This window comes from Podarcis gaigeae, assembly GCF_964106915.1.
Source record: "Podarcis gaigeae genome assembly, chromosome: 2".
Classification (NCBI taxonomy): Eukaryota; Metazoa; Chordata; class Lepidosauria; order Squamata; family Lacertidae; genus Podarcis; species Podarcis gaigeae.
This window is the reverse complement of record NC_139679.1, coordinates 99,839,762-99,855,433: the sequence shown is the minus strand read 5'-3', so window position 1 is coordinate 99,855,433 and position 15,672 is coordinate 99,839,762. Positions and strand designations below refer to the sequence as shown.

Genomic DNA, 15,672 nt, shown 5'->3' with positions numbered 1-15,672 from the left:
TTCAGAGGTAGCTTTTTTTTACGGAAATGGCGCCACGGACCCCCTGGGTCAACAGACCACCAATTGGGAACTACAGATCTAGAGACTTATCTGTTGGTTTCTGCTTCCTTCACTGAGCAGCGAAGTGCTTGTCACAAGACAATGTTTACATTCCACAGTCAAATGCTGTTGGGTTTTCTCACGGGAAAGGAGACTGGATGTGACGTACACTGGTTTCCTGTTTTTCACTGTTCTTTGCAGTTCAGTGTGATTCTCTCCGTGCTTTAGAGGAGAGAGGATGCCTTTCTCTGCTCCGGCAGAGGGAAGATGTTTTTCTGTAAATTACCAGCTTTGAAGTGTAAATAAAGTAATATAGAGCATGTTGGCACGTACTTTTCATCATTCCGCTGTGCACTGGACACTGCTTATCTCCAACATTTGGTTCCGGGCCCAGAAAAACGCAGTGTTTTGAGAATGGACTCCAGAAGTCGGGCTCCTGGCAAAGGAACAAAGGAGCAAAGAATTGGAGTGCCGGCAAAGGATCGGAATGCAGAGGGACAGATCGGAACGGAATCTGCTCTGCACGTCAAGATGATTTGATGAGGTATGTGCTACAGCTCCGGGCAGCCTGCCAGCTTCTAATTAATGGCTTTATGGCTGGACTTTGAACTTTTATAGCCGGTTTTGCCGTGGCACAGGCAAAAGGCTAGAAGGATAAATTTTTCCTATGCTGGGGGAAATCGAAAGTAAAGCAGCTGCAGCAGTGTCGCAGCATGAATTTAAGACAGCAGAGAGAACTTTCACTTTTGAACTTGCCTTTGGAATGCGGTTTGAAGCAGCTGCAGATAAGCAAAGCAGTTAAGCAGAAAGGCACAGGTTCACAGGCAGAGGCTGTTTTGAATTTGCTTTTGGATTGAAGCAGCTGTACACAGACGCAGCATGCATAAAGCAGCCTGATTTAAAGCAGCAAAGATGACGCTAAAGGCTAATGCCAAAGTCATGATGGCCCTTCAGGATGCTTGTGGGATTCCTAAGCTCAATAGGAAGAACTATGCGGACTGGGTTCTCTATGCAGAGGCTATTCTGCGGAAAGAGGGTCTGTTTAAAGTTATTACAGAGACCCCCCCAGCTCCAGTTACAGATGAATGGAAAGCTATGGATTCCAAGGCAAGGGGAACTCTTACGTTGATAGTATCCCCAGAAGAGCTCTGTCTGTTGCGTGATAAGACCTCAGCCAGAGAAATTTGGGACGCTTTGAGAGAGGCTCACTTGAGGACAGAAGCTGGGTCCACAATATTTTACTTTAACAAGCTGCATAATATGGCTCTTGCTGAAGGTGGAGATGTGCGTATACATCTGATGGAGATGCAGAATCTGAGACATGAGCTGCAACAGAGAGGACTCAACTTTCCAGAGGAAGTGTATTCCTTTATGATACTACAATCTTTGGGTTCAGGTTGGGAGTCTGTTGCGACTCAGATTGCTGTACAGCCAACTGCTCAGCTAACAGTGGACTATGTTACTGCCGTGATATTGAATGAAGCGGATCGCCGGGGTGCTAGCTGCATCAACAAGGGGGAGACTTCACAGACGTCATCCCATAGTGCAGTGGAACCACCAGATGGCGCCAAAGCTTTGAAGGCAGTGAAATGCTACACGTGTGGACGTCTAGGCCATATGAAGAGGGAATGCAGATATCCCAGGGCCAAGACAGAGCAGCGCAGCGAAAGCTCATCGCGTGGAAAAGGCAGAGGCAAAGGCAAAGGTCCGGTGTCCAGGACAACGCAGCACAAGGCAATGGTCTCACGCTTCACTCCAAAGGTTGCAGAGGTCCAGAAGACGTCTAGATCTTTCTTCGTTGTTGATTCAGCGGCGACCCATCACATGTGCAACGATAAGCGACTGTTCGTGTCTTTTACACCGCAGGAAGGTGCGATTCACCAAGCGGATGACCACACAATCCCCAGTAAAGGCTACGGAACTGTTGTTCTTCACAGTTTGGACTTATCGATACAGGATGTGCTTTATGTGCCAGATGCCAAGCATAATCTGCTCAGCGTTGGACAGCTGAATGAGCGGAAAATTGACGTTTCCTTTAAGAACAAAAGGTGCATCATCACAAAGAAAAATGATTATGTATTGCATGCTGAATATGTTGATCGTTTGTATGTTTTGTATTTTGATGATGTTGTGCAGGATGACACTTGTTGCATTGCAGGTTCTAACAAAAGTTTGCATGCAGAATGTATTCACGATTTTCATCGAAAATTTGGTCATTTGCATTTTGAGGCAGTATCTAAAATGCCTGCTTTGGTTGAAGGTATGACTATTAAACCCTGCAGGTACCACATGAAGTGCAAGGCATGCGCAGCAAACAAGGTAAAAATGGCTGCGAAAGGTAAGGTGTCTAGTAGGCAAGCTACAGAACCATACCAGGTTGTTCATGCTGATTTGGTTGGACCACTAGCGCCCTCTTTGGGTGGAAACAGGTACTTCATGGTTCTCATTGATGCATTTTCCAGGTATATTTATGTGTACAATCTCAAGCAGAAATCAGAGGCTTTTCCAAGGTTCAAGGAATTCTGTGCTTGGTTGGGAAATGTGCATGGAAAGAAGGTAAAGACTCTTTTCAGTGATCGCGGGGGAGAATTCACTTCTCAGCAGTTTGAAGCTTTTCTGACTGAGAAAGGAATTCAACACGATTTGTCTAGTCCTCGCTCGCCATGGCAGAATGGACTTGCGGAACGAGCAAATCAGACATTGCTTCAAGGGTTAAAAACCTTGCTGCATGATGCCAATCTTCCAGAGAGTTATTGGGCCGAAGCTCTCTCATGTTTCACTTACAGTTATAATCGCAGGTTATCTTCAGCGATTGGTTGTACCCCCTATGAGAAGATGTTTGGCAAGAAGCCATACATCAAACACATGAAAATTTTTGGTTCTGACATGTGGGTTCACTCACCACAAAGCTCCAAGTTAGACAAGCGTGGATTGCATGGTATCTTTCTAGGTTATCAGAAAGGGTCTTACAGAATAATGATGACTGACTCTAAGACAATTAAGCTCACAAGAAGTGTTGAGTACAATGCCAAGTGGGGGGAGAATGTGGGAATTTTCCAATGTTATCCTGATGACAGTGATGAAACTGAGGATAGTCAAAAGCAACCGCAACAACCCACACCCACTGATGAAGGTTCTGAGTCTGAGTCTGAAACTGAATCGGGTGATTCAGAGGATTTCAAGAGTGCGAAAGCCTCTATGCGACCCTCTGAAAGCTCTGATCAAGAATTGGAGGAACCATTGTTCACAATAGGTCACTTTTCTCCCAAGAAGGAAGAGGAGAGTGTTGAAGACTTAAGGCTAATTCGCAGGTCACAGAGAGCAACAAAAGGCAGACCTCCAAAGAGATTTGCTGATGAGTTTGCTAAGATAGCAGTAACAGCTGTTAAAAGCTCCAAGAAGGTATTTGAACCTTCAAGTTTCCAAGAAATCCAGGATTTGGATTCAAAGGAAGCTGAGCCATGGTTAAATGCCATGAAGGCTGAGCTTGATTCCTTGGAAAGGAACAAAACATGGGACCTTGTTCCAGTAGTTCCAGGAATGAAACTCCTTGGAAGCAAATGGGTCTTCAAAGCGAAGACAGATCAAAATGGCAAGATAGTCAGACACAAAGCCAGATTGGTAGCCAGAGGTTTTGCACAGGTACCAGGTGAAGACTATCACGAGACCTACTCACCCACCGTGAGGTATGAGAGCATTAGGCTTATGCTCAAGCTAGCTGCAGAAGAGAATCTACACATTAGTCACCATGATGTGAATACAGCTTTTCTGTACGGATCTCTAGATGAATCACTTTATATGCTTCCACCTGATGGCGTACAGGTAAAACAGGGATTTGTTTGTGCTCTGAAGAAGTCCCTTTATGGTCTCAAACAAAGTGCACGGTGTTGGCACACAAAACTCACTGAAGTATTGTTTTCTCTAGGTTTTGAGCAAGGGAAATCTGATCCATGTGTATTTGTCAAAGAGGAGGGGCAAAAGAAACTGTATTGTTTGTTTTATGTTGATGATCTTTTATTCTTTTGGAAGGATGTCACAATGTACAATAATGCCCTAGCTCAATTGAAAGAGCACTTTGACATGAAAGATCTTGGTGAGGTAAACAACTACCTATCTCTGGAAATAGAGAGAGATCAAGATGGTAACATTCTAGTACACCAGTCACGGAAAATTGCTGATGTGTTAAGCAAACTAAACCTGATGGATGCTAACCCTGTGGACACACCGATGATAACAGGTTATCAGGTAGATGACACTGAAGAAGCATTTTCTGACACTACACTGTACAGAAGTGTGCTAGGCAAGCTAAACTTCATTGCCAGATGTTCAAGACCTGACATTGCTGTTAGCTGTAATTTGCTAAGCAGACAAGTCAACAATCCTACTGTTAAGGATTGGAAAGCTCTGAAACGCATAGCGCGGTATTTGAAAGGCACTATGCATTACAGACTGAGATTTAACAATCAGAAGTCTGGTGGTCTTGAGATATTTGCAGATGCAAGTTTTGGAAGTGACACTACAGACAGGAAAAGTACGTCTGGAGTTTGCTATAAGTACAATCAGGGTCTATTTGATTGGTCATGCAAGAAGCAAACAACAGTTAGTTTAAGTACTTGTGAAGCTGAACTGAATGCACTGTCTTATTCACTTAAGGATTGTGAATGGTTGTTACAATTGTGCAAAGACATGAAAATTCCTGTCAAATGTCCAATCCAGGTTTACCAGGACAACAAAGCATGTTTGGCTTTGCTGAATTCTGAAGGTTGTAAGCAAAGCACAAAGCACTTGCAATTGAAGTTGCAACATGCTAGGGAACGTATTCAAAAGGGACTCGTAACGGTGTCCTATATGCCAGGTAATGAAATTCCTGCTGATGTATTGTCCAAGATTGTATCAAGGGATCAACACTGTACCTATGTGCAGAAGTTGGGTTTGTACTAATATTGTACGAACACGCTGCCCAGTGATGTTCACAGAAAGGGGGAGGATGTTGGTTTCTGCTTCCTTCACTGAGCAGCGAAGTGCTTGTCACAAGACAATGTTTACATTCCACAGTCAAATGCTGTTGGGTTTTCTCACGGGAAAGGAGACTGGATGTGACGTACACTGGTTTCCTGTTTTTCACTGTTCTTTGCAGTTCAGTGTGATTCTCTCCGTGCTTTAGAGGAGAGAGGATGCCTTTCTCTGCTCCGGCAGAGGGAAGATGTTTTTCTGTAAATTACCAGCTTTGAAGTGTAAATAAAGTAATATAGAGCATGTTGGCACGTACTTTTCATCATTCCGCTGTGCACTGGACACTGCTTATCTCCAACATTATCTACTCCCCCCCCCAAAAAAAATTGCTAATAGCAGCTTGGGGAGAGAGGCAATTTAGACTGGGGAAAATTCATGGGAGGAACCAGCTAAAGTCCACTCCCCATTCGCTGATCCATTAATAGTCTCATATGGCTATTTCAATGTTTTTAAAAAGTGAAAGATTCTGATCAGGGATTCCTTGAGTGACATCGCAGACGTGGGGATACAGGGCATAGCCCGTAACTGGTTGTGCTCTTTTATCTCTGGTCGGGGACAGAGGGTGGCACTAGGGAGGAAAATGTCGTCGCGCCACTCCTTGGTGTGTGGAGTGCCGCAGGGCACAATTCTCTCCCCGATGCTTTTTAACATCTTTATGCGCCCCCTTGCCCAGATTATCCGGAGCTTTGGGCTGGGCTGTCACCAATATGCTGATGACACTCAGCTCTATCTGCTGATGGATGGCCACACCGACTCGGCCCCAAACACATTGACCAGATGCTTGGAAGCTGTGGCTGGATGGTTTCGTGGGAGCTGATTGAAACTAAATCCTTCGAAGACAGAGGTCCTATGGCTAGGTCGGGATGGCATGGGGATGAGGGACCAACTCCCTTCTCTTGCGGGGGCCAAATTAGTGCCATTGCCTTCCGTTAAGAGTTTGGGTGTAATCCTTGACGCCTCCCTTTCCATGGAGGCGCAGGTTACAGCAACAGCCAAGGCGACATTTTTCCACCTTCGCCACATCAAGCAGTTGGTCCCTTACCTTTCCCGCCCTGACTTGGCCACAGTGATCCATGCGACGGTCATCTCCAGGCTTGACTACTGTAATTCGCTCTACGCGGGGCTGCCCTTGAAGCTGTCCCAGAAACTCCAGCGGGTACAGAATGCTGCAGCGAGGCTCCTTACGGGGTCTCTGCCATGGGAGCATATTCACCCAGTGCTTTTCAAGCTGCACTGGCTCCCGGTGGAGTACAGGGTCAGATTTAAGGTGCTGCTTTTGACCTTTAAAGCCCTTCACGGCCTAGGACCCTCGTACCTCCGGGACCGCCTCTCCTGGTATGCCCCACAGAGAGCCTCAAGGTCCATAAATAACAACACCCTAGTGGTCCCAGGCCCTAAGGAAGTTAGATTGGCTTCGACCAGAGCCAGGGCCTTTTCAACTCTGGCTCCGGCCTGGTGGAACGCTCTGCCTCATGAGACCAGGGCCCTGCAGGATCTGATTTCCTTCCGCAGGGCCTGTAAGACAGAGTTGTTCCGCCTGGCCTTTGGCTTGGAGCCAGTTTGATTCCCTCCCTCCCCCCCCCTCTCTCTCTCTTTTTTCCCCTTCTTTTCCTTCTCCTCCTGCGATGAGGCTACATTTTAATATTTTAATGTTCCAGTATTTTAATTGTTGTGTTTTATTTTTGTTTTTAAGTTTGTAATCATTCATCTTGTTTTTATTATTGCTTGTAACCCGCTCTGAGCCCGGCCTTGGCTGGGGAGGGCGGGGTATAAATAAAAAATTATTATTATTATTATTATTATTATTATTATTATTATTATTATTATCTAGTTGAGGTCTCAACTGTTCTACAATCTTGCCTGGGTGGTGGGTAGGGAGCCTGGACTGGCGTCCACCAAAACATAATGACTTGCTCCAGTGGATAGGTCTATGATGTGCAGAAGAGCATGAACCCTTAAAAAGGCCCCATTCATTGTCTGTAGCACATTTTCTTTGATGGTTCTCCATACAGGAAGCAATACAGAAAACACTGATTCTAAATTCAAATGATAGTTCTGGGTATGCAGTCGAAACATTCTGCCCAGATTCCTTGGGGCAGCAATTACTTTTCCTTCTGTTATTTAGAATTCATTTCTATTCAAATGTTGACAACTTTTTGGATACATGGCTGACAATTCCAGTAACACAGTTGTGGAGTAAGTAAACACCCACCCGCCATCATTTGGCATCTTTGATGTTCACAGAGCGCGCATATGCCAAGAATAATGACTGCATGCAGCTTAAATGTGAAGAACAGCTCTGCCGCACATTTTTAATGTTACTAAGTGGCCGCGTTTGGACGATCATATTGCAGCTTAATTAGCCAATCTATGAATGAGTCTTTGATTTCAACCTTTGAGCTGGCAAACAAACCAGGAAGTCTTCAGTTAACTATAGTTTCCTGTTTCGTCCAACCTGGGAGACTGGGGTTAACAGCTTCAGAACAAGCCAAGATATTAACTTCAATATCTGAAGCTGTTAACCATAGTTTCCTGGGAAAGCCAAGTTTACTGCAAACTTTCTATTTTGTTCAGGACCTTGTGCAAATGGGATGTAGATGCAGCCGTGAGGCACATTCATACCTTGGCTCATTAAGCTGAGATATGATTATTTGAACGCAGCCTCCATGGTTGTTAATGGTTATGTCAAACACATGGCTGGGAATCCAAAAGACAACTTTAGTCATGAGCCAGTGTGGTGTAGTGGTTAAGAGCGGTAGTCTCGTAATCTGGTAAACCGGGTTCCCATCTCTGCTCCTCCACATGCAGCTGCTGGGTGACCTTGGGCCAGTCACACTTCTCTGAAGTCTCTCAGCCCCACTCACCTCACAGAGTGTTTGTTGTGGGGGAGGAAGGGAAAGGAGAATGTTAGCTGCTTTGAGACTCCTTAAAGGGAGTGAAAGGCGGGATATCAAATCCAAACTCTTCTTCTTCTTCTTCAAAGACCTGCATGCATGGCAGAATTGTTGACTGGTTTTCATTGGACTGCATACCTCCATGTCCTATTGCATGCTGGTTTTGAAACACCCCCAGCTTCCAAATACCCCCCCATCTTTTAACACATAAGATCTTTGAATCGAAGACAGAAACGTATTGTATGAATACATTTTTGCTTACCGAAACAGGCAATGTTTCCATCCAGGCCTATGTACTTCAAGTCATAATGGGCAGCTTCATTTTCTATTGGCTCATTCTCAGATTTGTCATCCATGGCAAATATCTCTTTTTGCCTGAACTCAGCATTGTCATCAAAGTTTATCTTGGCATCAAAGCACACAACTAAATGAAAGGGAAATGAAATCAATACATCAGAGCTATTGAGTGGTTAGTTCCAAATGTGAAATAGAGTTGCATAATTTTTAAGCACCACACTTTCCAGTATCGAGAGTGCACAGTCCTGATCTCTGCAAAATCAATGTAACTCCCCGCCCCGCCCCCCAACAGAATTATACAGAAGCAGGCCTCAGGGACTTAGAACAGCAGACATCAAAACTCAATTTGCCATAGGCCTACCAGGTGTCAAGAGTCTTAAACTAAGATGTGGAACGCCAGCGTGGTGAAAACACACAATGAAAGTCAGGGCAGAAAAGGGAAGCTCAACAGAGCAGTCTCCCATAAATGTTCTCAACAGACCGACGTAACAATGCATGTGTTTAATTACAAATCTGTAATAGCTGTAGCTCTTACGCGTTATGTTAATAAAGCCTTTAAGCGATTGTTTTAATATATCCTGCACAAACAAACACAGTCAGAGAAAAAAAGGGGGATAAACTAGGGAGGGGGAGAGCCACATATGCCTTGAGCTTCCTGGAGGAAAGGTGGGGTATAAATGTAATAACAAACAGATCTGAAAACAAGAGGAAATGCAACCTAAAATCAAACAGAAGTAATCAAACAAAAAAAAAGCAGCTAAATATAAACAAGTGCAATTTTGGAAGCAGATTACACACATGAGGAGCCGTGAGATTGCACTCTCCGGTCAGGAGCTTGTCCTACACTCGAGTAGGGCCCTGGCAGAGACACATGCCCGACTGGCATGTTCTCTCCCTCCTGGTCTTTCGCTCGGGAGTTTCAAAAGCTTTCTTCTGACCGAACATCACCGATGCCGACAGACATCGGCACACTTAGGGATCCGCAGCCTTTGCAGCTTGCGTAACAAACCTCAGCAACTCAGCACTTTGGCTAATCTACTTTATTTACATATAAACACACACGGAGTACTGCAACATGGCTCCCTCTCTCTCTAGCATCAGACAGCAAAGAGAAAGAACAAAGGACAATAGTCCCGCTTCACGGAACACAGTAACACAAACATCCTGTCTCCGTCACTTCCCACTTTGTGGAGTCAAAATATATACCGTCATGTGAATGACAACAATCCCATGACTGCAATCATGGGGCAGGAATTCTAACATCTCCTTCCCGCTTCCGGCTCCAACCTTAACCAGGGTTTGCTCTTAACTGAGATATGAAACCCTGATCCATGCCTGCACCGCTAGCAGGACTCTCCTGGCAGACCTTCCTAACGTCACCATGGAAATCTCATTTCTGCAGAACTTTCACCATTAACAAGAGCAACATTGCAAAACAGCAGGGAAATAAGCCCACCTATTAATATTTATAAAACATTTTCTGCCGTCAAAAGAATATTGTTACATACATGATAGATTATACAAATGCACTTTTTTCTTCTTCTGAACAAATATCAAAGAGAGCCCCGGCACTTCTATTCTTGGAGTGCTTTCCCACTGCTTTTGCTATTGACATGAAGCTGTCGGAGATGCGTGAATTCAACAGCTTATGCTAAGGGGCAAGGAGAACGCTGGCAGTCCTTGGGGCCATCTAGGACAGACATTTTAATCTCCGATTTAAGCATGAACTGCAACAACACTTGCAGAGTTCTTCGCAGTTCCTGTTCACCTACTCTAGAATGTACCTGCTTATACTCCGGTCCACCTGCAATATATATTTAAAGCAGCAGGGTTAGGGTTATGGCTTCGCCCAAAGAATCCAGGGGGTGAGGGGATACATGTGGACAGTGGCCACATTTATGGCACCACTTTAAATAGGCATGGCTCCCCTGCCCCAATATTCTGTTAGGAGACCCCTATTCCCCTTACAGAGTTGCAGTTCCCAGAGTAGCTTGATGGTCAATTCCACTTCTCAGGGAACTCTGGTAACTGTTGGTCTGTGAAGGGAACAGGGGTCTCTTAATATGTCTTGGCACTCTTAAAAAACTACAATTCCCAAGAGTCTTTGCGGGAAGCGACCATTGCTTTAAGTGGTATGATACTGCCTTAAATACAAAGTGCATATGGGGCCTAAAGTGAAGATCTCCTATTCCACCAACAGTTATTTTTGCATTCTTTGAAGACTACTGATCTCTTTTCAATGGAAAAAAGGATATTAATTTAATCCACAGTTTCATAAGCAGCACCGGGGTGTGTTTGTGTTGTGATACAGGAGGTAAACAAATTGCCTACTTGCTCCAAAGCAGCAGAACATTCAAATTCTATTCATAACCACACTCATAGATTGAACGTGGATATACATCTGGATGCAAAACACCTAATAATAATAATAAAAATAAAAATTATTTATTTCCCGCCCTCCCCAGCCGAGGCTGGGCTCAGGGCGGCTAACAACAATAAAATAATACAACATTCTAAAATCATTTCATTAAAAAATTACTTCAAATCAAATTGATGGCAACCATTGGGCTAGAGTTCTGAGAAGATTGCCAAAGGAGGGAGTCAGGCTGTGCCCTGGCCAAAGGCTTGGCGGAACAGCTCTGTCTTGCAGGCCCTGCGGAAAGATGTCAAGTCCCGTAGGGCCCTAGTCTCTTGTGGCAGAGCGTTCCACCAGATCGGAGCCACAGCCGAAAAAGCCATTCCCAATATTAATGCAGGATATTTATATGGGCTTCTGTCATCAGTCTTGAAATCATAGAATCGAAGAAGTGGAAGGGACCCTGGGGTTCATCTGGTCCAACTCACTGCAACGCAGTCTCAACTAAAGCATCCATGACAGATGGCCATCCAACCTCTGCTTAAAAACATCCAAGGAAGGAGAGTCCACCACCTCCTGAGGGAAACTGTTCCACTGTCGAAAAGCTCTTTCTGCCGGAAAGTTTTCCTGTATGTTCAGTCGGAAATTCCTTCCTTGTAACTAATGTAAACGAAGATCACTATCCTAGGTTCCTGGTGACATGTTACATAACAATTGCAAACTACTGTATCCGGATTGAGGTCATGATCACAGGATACAGTACAATAAACCCACCACTATCTACTACATCGGCTTCCATTGAAAGGAATGGGAAATGGATTTTTTTTCCTGGAATCAGGTCACATGGAAGCGAGTGCTAAACGTGTGCCATATTCCATTAGTTTTCTGGAAGTGTCTTTTACATTACGTGTAAGCTCAAATACAATGAGGAAATAAACAGTGAGGGAAACATCAGGGAAATGGAATAAACTGCTGTGTTGCTGCAGCCCTAATCTGCATGCAGTTAGTATAACGTAAAACACCTAGAATCCAGCTAGAAAGTGTAATACAATAATTTACAAATAATACATCTTTCTTTTCCATTTTTTTTTGAATCTGGTTTCTTTTACTGTTCTGTTCGTGGTGCCACAAATCTATTCAAAATGCCGTAGGGAATTTTTTAGAGGCGAGGGGGAGAGCAGCAGCTCCTGCACAGAGGCAACATTTGTAAATTCTGATCATTAATCATTTCGCCCAATAATTCAGTTTAATTTGACTATTGTGTGTTACGGTCATAAAACAAACACACACTTGATCATGACTGTAATTCAATCTCTGAATTATTGCCATGTGTTACTATAAATGAATTATTTTTATGATGTTTTGCTCTTTTTTTAAAAAAAGTCACTTTACTATATTTCATTTTGTGTGTCCAAAGGAACACAATCTTGAGGCAAAGGGAAATGTATCTTTCCTGCATCATCAAAGATCTGTGGCTTTTAAGAGAGCCATTAAGTAACCAGAGATTTTCGCTCTAAGACTCAAAACATTCTGTTTTATTCACTAATGTGGCAAGTTCTCCTTACTGGGTTATCTGTTAGATACAAATTACTGGAGAAGATTATGCTATTTGCTTATAACTGTGTGGACTACAACTGATGGCATCTTGCTGCATTTTGACAACCAAAACGTAGGAAAAAATATGTCAAATCAATTGAGCCATTAAGGGTTTCTCCTTTATTTAGGTTTCTTTATGCACAGTTATATTTCTTTCTCCGTTAGTGGATCAGATCTATGGTTCACATCCACCAGGAAGAAAGGGTTCAGCTTTGTGGGCCTGATTCTGTGGAACTCCCATTTGCAGTCAGATATGCCCTTCCCTGCTGAACTTCAGGTGCTGGGCAAAGATATTTCCACTTCAGCAGGCATTTTATGAAATTCCAAGCAAGCATAATACAGCTTATGTTTTTACTTGTGGGTTTTGTTTTAAACGCTGAATTATTTTGATTGATGGGTATCTTCATTGAGGGTTGTGTACACTGCTTTTGTGACTATCTATGGTGCAAAGCTTTCCCAGAAATATCAGAAGTAAAATAGAATAAAAAAATCTTGTTCACCCTAAAAGCACTGCAGTATTTATACTTCAGTCTAGTCCACACGTTTCTTGGGATTTGGACCGACTTGGGATACTGTCTGTCCGCCAAGAAAGAAAGAAACTACTGCATTTTTGCATTGTTGCTCAGCCCTGAACATTCCTTATGACACAAATGAATCATTACAAGTTTCACTCACATATTGTATCAGAAATGGGGAAAATAATCAAGTAAAGCAACAATAGGGCGGAAAATCCATGGAAAATGAGATTTCGGCTGCTTGAAATATGACAGTAACTATGCTGGAAGCTGTTACGAGAAGAGTTGTGTATATAAGCCTCCCATAAATAAACATCTGTTAAGGGAGATAAAGATCCTGTTGAGAGTCTAATTGGCCTTTAACTCAATGCTATGTTAGCCAGATGAGGAGCAGGCCTAAAGTGAGTTTCAAGCTATGGCTATGAAGGCGATTCGGTTTAGAATTAGCCACTGCCCCAGCCACGAGCGTGCATGCATTTAGGGTGCTCGCATGGAGCAGGAGGAGCAGGGAGGTGCTTCTGGTCCCCCTCTCAATTTCACAATCCCAGTGGTCCTGTCAGGATCGGGCATGCCCAGACTCATGAAGCAGAAGCAGAACTCTGGGTGGTAGTGGGGTTTTGTGGTAACCAAGGATGGAGGCTCCCCCCCTTTCGCCTCTCCCATGGAGCGTAGAGCTTCATTTGAGTTGGAGGCGGCAGAGGCTGTTGTTTAGTCGTGTCCGACTCTTCGTGACCCCATGGACCAGAGCACGCCAGGCACTCCTGTCTTCCACTGCCACCTGCAGTTTGGTCAAACTCATGCTGGTAGCTTCGAGAACACTATCCAACCATCTCGTCCTCTGTCATCCCCTTCTCCAACATCAGGGTCTTTTCCAGGGAGTCTTCTCTTCTCATGAGATGGCCAAAGTATTGGAGCCTCAGCTTCAGGATCTGTCCTTCCAGTGAGCAGTCAGGGCTGATTTCCTTAAGAATGGAGAGGTTTGATCTACTTGCAGTCCATGGGACTCTCAAGAGTCTCCTCCAGCACCATAATTCAAAAGCATCAATTCTTTGGTGATCAGCCTTCTTTATGGTCCAGCTCACACTTCCCTACATCACTACTGGGAAAACCATAGGGAAGGATGCAGCATTGTTGTCAAGGACCAGGTGCCACTCTCCATAGATGGAAAGAGTGTGCATTTATAACCACAGCAGTCTTGCAGGGCAAGAGAGCCATGTAAGCAAGCACACCGGACCTAGCCTTTAAAAGCTTGGTGGGAGGGGTGTGACAATTGGTTGGGGCATCTTGGTTGCTCCTGCTCAGTTCTGAACCTCTCTGCCTGGCTCCTGAACTCCTGACACCTACTGCCAAGTCGGCTGCTGAGCCTGTATCATTACTTATGTGAATGAAGGTCTCTGTAAGAGCCCGTCGTCGTGTTTTGGGCAGGAGTCAGGACTTGCTCATGCAAGGAAACATGCAAACAGGACAAGAGTTTAGCATCGATGAATGCAGAATCACACATTGCAGTCAAACCTTGGAAAGGAGGTGGGGATTTTGAATGTGACAATGGTGGAAAAGAGGCAGATGGTGTGCCCATGGCACATTTTCTTAGAAAATTAGGGAGCTTATGTTGGCACAAGGGTGTAGTATAGAACTCCCATGCATGTGAGTTCATCTAGAAATTCCTATTTCTCTGCTAGATCAAGGTGCTTTTTAAAATCTTTCTTTTTCTCTTTCGTACCTTGTCCTTCTGGAGTTTCGCCAAAGGGATTCACTTCAACTTGAGTGGCATCAATTTTCAGAAAAAGGTTGTACAGCTTCTTAATTTGATCGGCAGCCTAAAGTTGAAAAAAGTGGTGCATAATTACACAAAAGGAAACCAGCGGAAGCAGACAGAGAATTATCCTGAATTAAGATGCTAAAGATGTTTGTATTTTCTGCATCAGTGTAAAAGCAGCTACAAAAAGTTAATGACATAATAACCTTCCTTTATGAAACACTAATGCTATCTATTGCTTTTAAATCAGTGGCCGATTATTTTAGCCAGGAGGAAATGGAATGCTGATTTAAAACGTCAAACATTACAGAGGCTCACTCTTTGCAGTGCACTAAATAGAACTTTGTAGTTAAAAAAGAGAGAGAGAGCAGTGTCATTAATTCAAACAAACTTAATTTAAGCACAATGAACCAAGTTTGAGAGTTGATAATGAATACATTATGCTGATATTGAAGTTAAAGTGATTACCTTAATGAGACTAAATTCAGAAACTGTGAAGCAATATGCAGCTGACAAATGCAGATTAGTTGCTGAATTTGTTTGGAAAATGTATAAACCCTCCCTTCCAGCATCAAAATGCAACTCTGACTGAAGAAACAATTGTTGAAAAATTGGCTTCTTTGCTCTCTAAACTCAGCTCTTATCTGTTTTCTTGTAAGCAGCATTGACACATGATCAGAACTAACTAAATAACTGCTGCATATTCCTTAAATGTAATTGTAAAAAATTACATAATAGGGAGGCCACTATTTAGAAACGGCATTAACTTCATGATCTGCTGAGCCTTTTATAATCCCCCACAACCTTCCTTACCATGAACTACAATTAATTCAGTGTTCTACTTTGATAACTATATTACAGGAGGCCAACTCAACTGTTTGTTCCCAAATTTTGTCCTCTGGGGACGATAAGGAGTCCTTTATTCTCCAATATCTCCCCACCCCAGCATCATATCAGAGGTACAGTAGTACTTCTGGTTACGTACTTAATTCGTTCCGGAGGTCTGTTCTTAACCTGAAACTGTTCTTAACCTGAAGCACCACTTTAGCTAATGGGGCCTCCCGCTGCTGCGCGATTTCTGTTCTCATCCTGAGGCAAAGTTCTTAACCCAAGGTATTATTTCTGAGTTAGCGGAGTCTGTAACCTGAAGCGTATGTAACCTGAAGTGTATGTAACCCAAGGTACCACTGTATTTTCAAATACTTT

The 15,672-nt window shown here is 43.7% G+C and overlaps 1 protein-coding gene across 2 annotated transcripts in view; it reads right to left on the bottom strand.

Moving 5' to 3' along the window:
- SUCLG2 (succinate-CoA ligase GDP-forming subunit beta) overlaps positions 1-15,672 on the bottom strand; it is a 233,391-nt gene that overhangs the window by 82,245 nt on the left and 135,474 nt on the right. For both annotated transcript variants that reach the window (XR_014560610.1, XM_083724827.1), the window contains exons 7-8: positions 14,431-14,527; positions 8,209-8,370 (exon numbers count right to left, since the gene is read on the bottom strand). Coding sequence is in view for 1 of the 2 variants with exons in the window: in XM_083724827.1 (XP_083580953.1) it covers positions 8,209-8,370; positions 14,431-14,527 (259 nt within the window). In the remaining variant the exon portion in view is untranslated. The remainder of the gene's footprint in view (positions 1-8,208; positions 8,371-14,430; positions 14,528-15,672) is intronic.